This window comes from Salmo salar, chromosome 15, assembly GCF_965601325.2.
Source record: "Salmo salar chromosome 15, fSalSal1, whole genome shotgun sequence".
Classification (NCBI taxonomy): domain Eukaryota; kingdom Metazoa; phylum Chordata; class Actinopteri; order Salmoniformes; family Salmonidae; genus Salmo; species Salmo salar.
The window spans coordinates 35,696,620-35,708,944 of record NC_138305.1 but is presented as its reverse complement, the minus strand read 5'-3'; the positions used below and the strand labels follow the sequence as shown (position 1 = coordinate 35,708,944).

General features: G+C 41.7%; 1 protein-coding gene across 1 annotated transcript; it reads left to right on the top strand.

Moving 5' to 3' along the window:
* The first annotated feature begins 1,747 nt into the window (after positions 1–1,747).
* ipcef1 (interaction protein for cytohesin exchange factors 1) lies at positions 1,748–11,397 on the top strand. Its single transcript, XM_082961703.1, has 9 exons — positions 1,748–2,964; positions 3,272–3,465; positions 6,641–6,714; positions 7,216–7,287; positions 8,179–8,240; positions 9,081–9,175; positions 9,352–9,562; positions 9,935–10,104; positions 10,412–11,397. Exons 2-9 carry the CDS (start codon positions 3,307–3,309, stop codon positions 10,616–10,618), a joined length of 1,050 nt encoding a protein of 349 aa, XP_082817829.1. The 5' UTR covers positions 1,748–2,964; positions 3,272–3,306; the 3' UTR covers positions 10,619–11,397.
* Positions 11,398–12,325: the final 928 nt, after the last annotated feature.

Below are 12,325 nucleotides of genomic sequence, written 5' to 3'. Positions count from 1 at the left end.
CCGCTTGACGTGTGGTAGCAGGGAGAACAGTCTATGGCTGGTGTCTTTGACAATTTTTAGGGCCTTCCTCTGACACCGCCTGGTATAGAGGTCCTGGATGGCAGGAAGCTTGGCTCCAGTGATGTACTGTGCCGTTCGCACTACCCTCTCTAGTGCCTTGCAGTCGGAGGCTGAGCAGTTGCCATACCAGGCAGTGATGCCCAGTCTGGATGCTCTAGATGGTGCAGCTGTAGAACCTTTTGTGGATCTGAGGACCCATGCCAAATCTTTTCAATCTCCTGAGGGGGAATAGGTTTTGTCGTGCTCGCTTCACGACTGTCATGGTGTGCTTGGACCATGTTAGTTTGTTGGTGATGTGGACACCAAGGAACTTGAAGCTCTCAACCTGCTCCACTGCAGCCCCGTCGTTGAGAATGGGGGCGTGCTCGGGTCCTCTTTTTCCTGTAGTCCACAATCATCTCCTTTGTCTTGATCACATTGAGGGAGAGGTTGTTGTCCTGGCACCACACATCCAGGTCTCTGACCTCCTCGCTATAGGCTGTCTCAACTCACAATACTTTTCAAGTGCTTTGCAATATGAATACCTCTATGATAGTTTCAACATTTTCTAAACTATAATAAAAAGGTGCAATTTCACTTTTGGTTGCTTCTTTCTTGTTTGTTCTTTCTTATCGCAACAATAATTACTTAGAAATAATGATCTGATTGCCATTTGAAAACATAATTATAACATTGCAGAACTTCAAGAAGTTGTTTAATGCAGACAGATCATGAGGCAGAGTTTGACAAAGCTTCCCATTAGGTACAGATGTCAATTCAATGCAGGTTCAGTGTATTTTCATTGAAATGACGTGGAAACAACGTTGATTCAACCAGTGTGTACCCAGTTGGTTAAAGCTCTGTTACTGTTTGATCACAGAAAGGACTATAGCCTGCCCTAAATGGTATTTCACAATCAGATTGGAATCTAGGATTTAGGCGTTCTAATTCACTGGTACACACTACGCAGATCAGACAGGCAGCCCATGTCTCGAAAGAGGTTTAGTTGTGAATTGGACAACAAATCCCAGATAAAGTATTTTATGAGAGTAATGCATGTGATGTAATATGATCATATGCCTAAAGATTAAGGCTCAGGTCCTCCATACTCAACTAGCGTATCAGCGGTCCCCAAAAAATAAGAATAATAAAAAAATGTTTTTTATTATTATTGTTGGTATCATATAAACACACGTAAGACATGGAAGAATGCATAGAATTGAAGGAAATTAGCTTAAAAACAGCAAAAACAACAAAAATATCTGCCCCATGCAAAATGTGTAGAATTGCGGGAAATTAGTTTTAAAACTGCAACATATTCTCTCCACAAACAAGAGGGGCATGGGTTGCGAAGTGGGGGTTTGTTACTATGCTGAAAAATTACATTATCCATCCGGACTTTTGCCACCTAAAACATTTGTGCAACCGGACCGTCTCAAATAGTACTTGAGTACCCTGGCCCAGGTGTTCTGAATGAACTATCAAGTTGTTTCCAGCTTGCATTAACTTGATTATCATGCCCTAGTAGCCTAAGGTATGCAGACTTTAAGAACTACGGCGACTTTCAGTGGCGGATGACAGAACAGCATACATCAAGCATATCACGGAGGAAACTGTCGTCACTAGTTACCACAGCCACAAAGTCATAGACTCCGCCCATTTGTACAATTCCTCGTTTTAAAAATGTATTTTAAACCTTAAACCAACCACACTGCTAACCTTATGCCTAACGTTAAATTAAGACCAAAAAGCACATTTTTGTTTTCATTTTTTGTTTGTTGCTATAGCCAATTTGGACTTTGTGGCTGTGATCACGAGTGGAAACTGAGAAATGTTGAACCAAATAGAAGATTAAGAATAATGACCGGAAATCGTTCATCATCAGCAGCAAGGGCAACAGCAGAAAACGCTTCTTGATGCTAAAATTGTGTATTTTCATGCAATTGCTGTCTCTTCACGAAGAACACAATGCTTTCAAAGCATCTGTAGAGTAGCCTTCTTCGTCTGATGGGTTGGATAATGCACTTTTTCAAAAGTTTGTTACAGGTTGAGGAGGCGTTGTGTAGTAGTTGTTTTTCGTCTGATCAAATTCATTCAGCCAATCACTATTCAGAAGTACCGACGTTAAAGTATCCGTGTTTCATTGAACCTTTTTTTTTTTTTTAAATGCGTGGCATTGTTATCCTCGTCAGACACTTTCTAAATTATATCTAACACACTGCCTTCATATTAAATGACATGCTACCTGTGAAATCTAGACTGCAAAATGAAGGTTCATGATTGTGATTTTCTTATATGAGCAAATGTATTTTCAATCTGTAGCCGAATACAAGTAGATAGTACACAGCGCGGTGTCTAAAATGTAAGAGTGGTGTTTGTCCAACCTGCCGCGATGAATTTGAAGATGAAATGTGTCCTCGTGCAGTAATAACCCCACATAACATTTGCAGTCAGCTCCTCTCACTTCCATTTGTGCCTACTAGTGGGCTAATGTCTTCATTTGATCTCTTGCATGTAGTTTGATCAAACCACGAAAACATATTTGGGGTGATAAATGCTTAACATGTATATAATTTTGTAAACCCATGTCACTACATTTTGGAGAGCAAGACAGACATGCTGTTGCCATGTGAAACCGGATGCTGTTTTATCTGTGAGTTAGTGGTTGGTGGTGACAGCAGGGGGGGGGGGGTGTATGTAACTGTTGGACTGTACAATGCCCTACATGTAGGCTATACTTGGTTTGGTAACGTTAAGGAAGGGTATGCTCTTCATGTGCATCCTCTTGTCATTCTGAGAGTCTGTATGAGCTGTTGTGATTGATGGCTCCAGCATGCTGGTGACATGCTGCTGTAATAGGATCTCTCTTCTCTCTGGATCAAACTCTCCTGGTGCCGAACAGTACCTTCAGGACAGTGGTTGGAGGTAAGATAGCTAGACGTTCTAGAAAGGGTAGGATCAACACCTCTCAGCCTATTAGATTACATTACAATGTACAGATTCCATTATTTTAACATGGGCTTTTCCTAGTTAGTCAAATGTGGAATACAAAGGGCTACTTTATGGTAAAGTGTTGAAGAAAACAATACTTGCCTGCCTCACTGCCTCAACCAAAGGTCTAGATGACCTGGTTACAAATAACAAAGAGTAATATACTCTAACGACATAGTCGTCCTGTCTGTCTTCCTGTACTGTAGCTAATGTTGCAGTGCCTGGCTCTGTCTGTCTGTAGGTCCCATAGGTAGGCCTACCATAGGTGATTCTGTGATGAGCCGTCGCAAGGTTTCTTTGAAGGAGCTGGGTCAGGTGGACTGCCAGGGCTGGCTCTACAAGAAGAAGGAAGGCAAGGGCTTCCTGGGAACAAAATGGAAGAAGTACTGGTTTGTTCTGAAAAAGATCTCCATGTACTGGTACACTGGTCAGACGGTGAGTCCTAGTGTTGTGTTGTGTTATCCCATTGTGCTAATCTATGTTGTTGAGTTGTGCTAATCTAATCTTTGTTGTTTTTAGGTTGTTGAGTTGTGCTAATCTAATCTGTTGATCTGTGTTGTGTTAGATTAGCACAACTCTGTGACCTATGTCGTTTTGCTAATCTGTTGTTGTGTTCTAATATGTGTTATTGTTGTGTTGGGACTGAGTCTGTAAACATTTTATTAGCTAAATCTCAAAATGCTTTAGTTTAGGGCAGGGATGGGGAACTGGCGCCGGCCCCAATTTTGTAGCCCTGCGGACCAATTTAAAAATAAATAAATAAAAAAGAACTTACTGTTCAGTTAAAATAATAGAATACTCAAGGTGCTATTTAGACATTTAGTTGTGCATCAGCAGTCACTCAGTTACTCCAGGTCAGCTAAATATTTTTTGATTGTTAAATTAGTCTGGCGTCCAGCTATCTAAATTGTAGTAAGCATGGTCGAATTACCGACCGGGGTGGGGCCCATTGATCATCAGTTATCATATTAAAAACTGCAAACTTTTGCCTCCACCTTATGGCAAAATATGTAGAATTGCAGCAAATTTCTTTTAATACAGCAACATTTTCTCTACACCCAATGGCAACATGTGAGGAATTGCAGGAAATTAACTTTAAAACTTTGCTGTAACGAGGGGGGCTGCTTTGCTCGCAAGGTACGGAGGCCCCTCATGATGAGTTCCATTCTTTGTCCCAGCCCCATCAAAGTTGCCCATCTCTGGTTTAGGGTATACAAAAATGTATGCTCATATTCAATCAAATGTATTTCTAAAGCCCTTTTTACATCAGCCGATGTCACAAAGTGCTATACAGAAACCCAGCCTAAAACCCCAAACAGCAAGCAATGCAAATGTAGAAGCACGGTGGCTAGGAAAAACTCCCTAGAAAGGCAGGAACCTAGGAAAAAACCTAGAGAAGAACCAGGCTCTGAGGGGTGGCCAGTCCTCTTCTGGCTGTGCCGGGTGGAGATTATAACAGTACATGGCCAAGATGTTCAAGCGTTCATAGATGACCAGCAGGGTCAAATAATAATAATCACAGTGGTTGGCGAGGGTGCAACATAGAGTGCAACAGGTCAGCACCTCAGGAGTAAATGTCAGTTGGCTTTTCATAGCCGAGTATTCAGAGTTCGAAAAAACAGGTACCGGTAGAAAGAGAGATAGTCGATCATATGACCTATTGAAGAGATGAGTCTTCAATAAAGATTTAAAGTTCAAGACCGAGTCTGCGTCTCTCACAGATAGACAGACCATTCCAAAACAAATGGAGCTCTATAGGATAAAGCCCTGCCTCCAGCTGTTTGCTTAGAAATTCTAGGGACCATAAGGAGGCCTGCGTATTGTGACCGTAGCGTACGTGTTGGTACGTTTGAAGTCAAAAGTTTACATACATCTTAGCCAAATTCATTTCAACTCATTTAAACTCAGTTTTTCACAATTCCTTGCATTTAATTCTAGTAAAAATGTCCTGTCTTAGGTCAGTTAGGATCACCATTTTATTTTAATGTGAAATGTCCGAATAATAGTAGAGAAAATGATTTATTTCAGCTTTTATTTCTTTCATCACATTCCCAATGGGTCAGAAGTTTACATACACAATTAGTATTTGGTAGCATTGCCTTTAAATTGTTTAACCTGAGTCAAACGTTTCGGGTAGCCAGCCACAAGCTTCCCACAATAAGTTGGGTGAATTTTGGCCCATTCCTCCTGACAGAGCTGGTGTAACTGAGTCAGGTTTGTAGGCCTCCTTGCTCGCACATGCTTTTTCAGTACTGCCCACAAATTTTCTATAGGATTGAGGTCAGGGCTTTGTGATGGCCACTCCAATACCTTGACTTTGTTGTCCTTAAGCCATTTTGCCACAACTTTGGAAGTATGCTTGGGGTCCTTGTCCATTTGGAAGGCCATTTGCGACCAAGCTTTAACTTCCTGACTGATGTCTTGAGATGTTGCTTCAATATATCCACATAATATTCCTACCTCATGATGCCATCTATTTTGTGAAGTGCACCAGTCCCTCCTGCAGCAAAGCACCCCACAACATGATGCTGCCCCCCCCCCCCCCCCACGGTTGGGATGGTATTCTTCAGCTTGCAAGCCTCCCCCTATTTCCTCCAAACATAACGATGGTCATTATGGCCAAACAGCTCTATTTTTGTTTCATCAGACCAGAGGACATTTCTCCAAAAAGTACGATCTTTGTCCCCATGTGTAGTTGCAAACCGTAGTCTGGCTTTTTTTATGGCGGTTTTGGAGCAGTGGCTTCTTCCTTGCTGAGTGGCCTTTCAGGTTATGTCGATATAGGACTCGTTTTACTGTGGATATAGATACTTTTGTACCTGTTTCCTCCAGCATCTTCACAAGGTCCTTTGCTGTTGTTCTGGGATTGATTTGCACTTTTCGCACCAAAGTACGTTCATCTCTAGGAGACAGAACGCGTCTCCTTCCTGAGCGGTATGACGGCTGTGTGGTCCCATGGTGTTTATACTTGTGTACTATTGCTTGTACAGATGAACGTGGTACCTTCAGGTGTTTGGAAATTGCTCCCAAGGATGAACCAGAATTCTGGAGGTCTACAATTTTTTTTCTGAGGTCTTGGCTGATTTCTTTTGATTTTCCCATGATGTCAAGCAAAGAGGCACTGAGTTTGAAGGTAGGCCTTGAACTACATCCACAGGTACACCTCCAATTGACTGAAATGATGTCAATTAGCCTATCAGAAGCTTCTAAAGCCATGACATAATTTTCTGGAATTTTCCAAGCTGTTTAAAGGCACAGTCAACTTAGTGTATGTAAACTTCTGACCCACTGGAATTGTGATACAGTGAATTATAAGTGAAATAATCTGTCTGTAAACATGCACAAAGTAGATGTCCTAACCGACTTGCCAAAACTATAGTTTGTTAACAAGAAATTGGTGGAATGGTTGAAAAACGAGTTTTAATGACTCCAACCTCAGTGTATGTAAACTTCCGTCTTCAACTGTAAATATTAAAGCAGTAATGTGTACTACTCTCCCAGACAATGTTCCTCTAACCAACCATATTTATTAACTATGGTCTTGTTACATGAGCGTAATCAAGTATGCATGTTATTGTTGTTTCTCTCTCTGTCACCTCTTGGTGTGTAGGCTGAGAAAGCAGAAGGATACATCGACCTTACAAACTTCACTGTCGACCAAGCAACAGAGTGCAAGAGAAAGCAGTAAGGTTTTTCTTATTTAAAGTTTCCATTTGGCCTGTTGGAAACCCGAGTAGTGTGGGCTACACACCAAACGGTCACAGGAAATTGCTGGGCTTTTGCAAGTCGAGCTCAAATGTAGTCTTTGTACGGTAACTCTTCCTTGCTGTCCATTGACAGTATATTTCAAGCTGTGGTCTGTATTATCACATGTAGCCTTCTTTCCTCTGTGTAAGTCATCAACCCTAAACCAAGTTTATTTTGTTCTTTACGTTATGAACACATGCTTAAGATGTCTGCTGTTGACCCCATTTTTGTGGTTTCAATTTTGCTTCCTTCCAAAAATAACTCTCTCTCATAGTTAACACACAGAGCAGTGTTCTGCTCTCTCCTTTAGTGTCCTATCCTGTCGTAGTAATGATAATAATTGTATTTGTAGAGCATTTTTCATATGTATACGCTCAAAACACTCAATGTCGTATTTGTTGATCTGACGGCTATGTTGTTTTGCCTGATCTCATTCAGTGCTATGAAGGCCAGCCATCCACAGGTTGTGACACTCTACTTTGCCGCCGAGAGTCTGAGAGAGATGAACAAGTGAGTATGTAAAAGAGGAGGGCAATGGAGGCAGGCCAGGAGGTTGTAGCCTACTTGTGCCAAATATTTTTTATAACTAAACCAAGATAGACCACAGCCTGTCATTTCCAATGGGAACAGATGAGTCATAGTGGGCAGAACAAGGAAGGAGGTTTGCAGAGCCAAGCACGAGCTAGCGAGATCCTATTGGCCGGTTCTAGCATACATCTGCATATTTCCGTTAGGGAACGCCTACTCTGTGAAATGCGGTGTGCAATAACTTAATTCGACTTTGCACTCCTTCTAAACAATGTGATTTAAAAAAAAATTGGGCAAAGGCTAATATCTACAAAACTTTGTCCACTCTGTTCATAACATATGTTAATTTTTGGACATAAAACTGTATTGAGATCAAATGTTTAATGATGACAACATTTGCAAAATGTAGGCCAAAATCTATCTTCTCCCACTGCCCACAAGTGGGCTTCCTCTCACTACCAAATTTGGTAGTGAGTGGAAACGCCAAGCAGATGCTTCATATTTATACATCCAGTGAAATATCTGGATCATTGTTCTATCTGTGTTTGTGCAACGCCGATGTCAAAAGGAACACTTACTGGTAGAGGATGTGGGCTGACGCTATGAAAATATAGCCTATTTATGTGAACGGCTTTTTGTGTACTGTTTAAATGGTGTGAAAGTTGAATCTTATTGTATATTATCTCAGCTTCATTTGGTCTCATGGGGCCATATTAAAATGCCATTACAGTTACCCATCCTGAAGCTATTTCAGGAAGCTACAAGCTATTAGAGGAAGCATGTGCAAAGAGGACATTTGCCTCCTAAGTACATAAAACATTGGCCGTACTGGTCAGCTATTAGTTTTTAAGTCATGGCTTCTCAATGTTACAGGTGGCTGTCTAAACTGGCAGCGGCTGCTACACTGAACGAGTCGTCAGAGAGGAACACTGGGGGTAATGGACTCAAGACATTACATGGATATTTTCTTATGAAGTAGTTTTTGTTTTCTTGATGGGGAGAGCCAGAAATAAGCTAGGCGAACGATAGAGGGGAACACCATTGGTGTAGTGGAGGGTATACCCACTTATTTTACAGTGGGCATTGCGTATACACATGTTTTAATCTCCACTGATGCGTATCAAAGTAGTGTAGTGGAAGTATAAGTCATGTCGATTACTAGGGCTGATGGAACAGATCACAATGTTTAGCTTCAAATGTTGATCAACTATTCCTTCACATTTTAGGCGCAGCAATGTACACACGGCGCTAGGCCTACGCGTGAAAGTTCCGAAATGCAATTGCGGGAAAACGCCCTTGTAAAATGCGCACCGCACAAAGTGAGCGGTTTAATGGACAGAAATCGAAATATCCGTTAGAAATTTAGGAAAGGGCGGGATTTAAAGATGCAACAACTTTCATGAGCTGCTACTGTGACTAGGATAATTCCTTTGGTTGATAGACAATAAAATAACTTTGAAAGAACCAATAGAACAGGAGAATGCATATGAGTAAATCTTTAGAAAAAAATGATTGCCTCCACGTTTCTGTGGTCGGATTTTGGTTATAGGCTACTTTGAAGCAAGGGAAGACGACATAATATTAAGTAAAACGTCCAGGTGTCAAACAATTAAGGAACAGGAACAATATCGTGATGGTAATGATTGGCCTAACTGTCTTCTGGTAGATGGAAAGGCTTTCCCAAAAACCTCTATTAAATGGCAACTAGCTACAAAGTAGCCTATGTCTACCTGTCAGAAGGATATGATGATTATTTGCATCAATCCATCGTCTAGAGTGCTACAGTGAGGAGAGTGACCAAGAGGAGGTGGAGTCACTGGAGACATCTGCAGTGTTCCACTCTGAGCAGCTGACCATAGACTCTGTTAATGTGAGTGCTCTGTCCCATTCTACTGCTTTGTATGTATGAAGATTGTTCAGCGTTGATGCTACTTTGTGCTAGTGTTTAGACTCAGCGTCGACTCACTCTGTCTGTTGCTGTAGATAAGACAATAAGCCTCATGTTAACCCAGTGTGAATGTTGTTCTCTGTTCTCTCTCTGCCCAGGGAGATGTCCCCCCATCTTGCTCCACCTCGTCCCCCTGTCACTCCACTGTCCCCATGTCTGCCCCTGACAGCATTGTGACTTCAGAGAGCATGGGGTCCTGGCTGGATGTCCCTTCTCCAGAGAGGGCAGTGGGACAGGGCGCTCCCTTCCACCCCTTCAGACTGGAAGAGGAGGATGGACCGGGGGCTGAGGCCCAGGGAGGAAAGGAGGGTAAACTGTTAGCTTCTCTGTATCGACACCACATCATCTCATTATCCTGGATTGACACCACATCATCTCATTATCCTGGATTGACACCACATCATCTCATTATCCTGGATTGACACCACATCATCTCATTATCCTGGGTTGACACCACATCATCTCATTATCCTGGGTTGACACCACATCATCTCATTATCCTGGATTGACACCACATCATCTCATTATCCTGGATTGACACAAAAGATGGCAGAGTAGCCTAGTTAACACCCACACCTCTATACTGCCTGTTTGTTCTTATGAAATTCTTTTGAATGATAACATGTAAATTATGGCATATTTGTATGCCAAATTTTAATGTATTATTATGATGATTTTTAGAGGGCACATCTGATGAAATGGAGGCACTGTACATCCATCTAAAGCATGCCAGACTTTCTCCAACTGGAGAACTGAAGAGGGACTTCAGAGCGTCATTCATTCAACGCTGCAAAAATGACAGAGTCAATGAGAAGCTGCATCTGGTTAGGACCCTCAACAGCACTTTAAAGGTGAGTCACTTCATTCTGGGTTGATGAGATCTCTGCTTACTAGAACAGGGTCATGTTCTGTAGGGCACGCCTTTATATATTTTTCAAACAAAGTGTAAATGAGCATTTCTGCTGGACTAGTTTCAGGTAGTAGCTCCCCACAACCCTGATCTCTCATAGTTTGTCAATCAAACCCATGAACATGGACGTTTTTAGTTTGCTGATATTCCTTGGCTACAATACCCTTAGATGCACCTACATTAATTCCTGTTGAAATGTGAACAGCTGTACATGTCTTTTCAACAGTCTGATTTATATATTTGAATAGGCAAAAGAAGCCGACCTGTTGGCTATAGAACACGTGTTGGCAGATCCCATTCTTACTGCACAGAGGTATCGTCAATGGAGGGCTGGGAATGTGGTGCTACTGCAGGAGATTACTCGTCACAAAAAGGGCCCACCAGGTGGCAGCAGAGAGCAGTCTTTCCCCCTCGAAGCTCCACGGACCCACTGCACCGCTGAAACCAGTGTGTGACCAACACAGAACAATGATAGGCATAGAGGCATCGGATACGATTCTTCACGGCCCGTATTTATAAAGCGGCTCAGTTTAGGAGTGTTGATCTAAGATCAGCACCCCCCCTTAAGGCTAAACTGATTTTAGATCAGCACTACTCTGAGATACTTTGAGTAGGAGCCCAGGCATGCCCATAAACAAAAAAACAACAGCATTGTATTCCTTATTTTATCGAGAATATTCCTGAAAATGTGCCGTGGATATTCCTATGCTTTCTTGTATGAATGGTTATCCATGTTTCTTAGTATTTTAATCACATTTTCTTTTATGACATGTGCAGTATAGTGCCACTTAGGGATTTTGGGAACAAGATGGTCTCTCTTTTAAAGGGAAACGTAATTTTAATGGGACATTTTGCATTCCTTTAGAAATGTGTTTGCTAAATCACAGGGTCATGTATCCTATCACTGGGTACGGGTTGGGTGTTATACTATTGTTCTAGTCACCATTGTTTGTAACACTGATATTAGGGAAGGTTGTTCTAGGTACACACCTTGTTCAATTAGTTTCACATCACTGAGTCTGGCCTAAGTACAGTCTGTCTAAATAACGTTTCCTGTCATAAGTAAATCAGCATTGACTGAATTATGTTTTTAATATTTTAATATATTTTATCATTCAAACTTTGTAAATATTTTGTACATTGTGTATGGTTTTGTGGAACGAACTTGTACTGTTTACATGTATCAATTTAACAAGAATATGCTAAACAAATAAAGTCAGAGCTTTTTGCTAAGTCAAAGCCTAATGTGGTATTGACTTATTATCGGTAGGCCACATGGCTCCAAATAGGCTACTGATGGCACGCATTGAACCTGCTGGTATTTCTGTACAGCAGCATTCACACACTGAAATGAGTATTAAGCACGACATCTGCAGTGGCAATGAAAAGGTCAAAGTATTGTAAAGAAACTGCATATGATTGCAGAAATACTCGTCAAAAAGTTATGTGAATGAAGTTGATGGAAAGTAGCCTGGAAGATGCAGGTGATATCTTGGCCATCTGTTGCAGGACCTTTTGTGTAAAGCACAAAGAAGGATTCTTGGCTGGCTGCCCTCCTGTCAACCTCACTGCTGACACCAACTCAATTGAATGAGGAATGGGGGGGTTATTCACTGTCTCTCCACTAGAAGTCACTGTTATGCCTGACGGATGGAGAGCTTGTCTTTGACTGCTTTCTCAGATGGTGCATTATTCCCAACAAAGTGCACTACATTTGCCCAGAGCCCTATAGGGCCCTATATAGGGTACCATTGCAGATATCATTGCCTTGCTGTAGGCCTCAGGGTAGGTAGGGGGAACTCGCCTTGCTGCGTAACTAAGGTTAACAGAACTTGAAATGTGTTTCCCAGGAAAACACCTATGTTTTCCATGGATGCTATCCTATATGAGCCCCTGAGGGCTAACACAGTATATATTTAACTGGGGTCATACTGAAGGAGAAAGAAGACTGCAGTAGAGGGTATAGGAGAACTACCTAGTATACACTGCACTGTGTTATTAGGATGTTTAATGAAAAGGCTCTTTTCAAACTGACTATGTACTCTAAATTGGAGTGGTTACATGTGTGTGTGGTCTTGGAATGTCAGTGTGTATGAGCTAGAGCTGTTATATAAGCAGTCACATTCCAAACGCCTGATGACACAAGTTATCTAAATATAGAA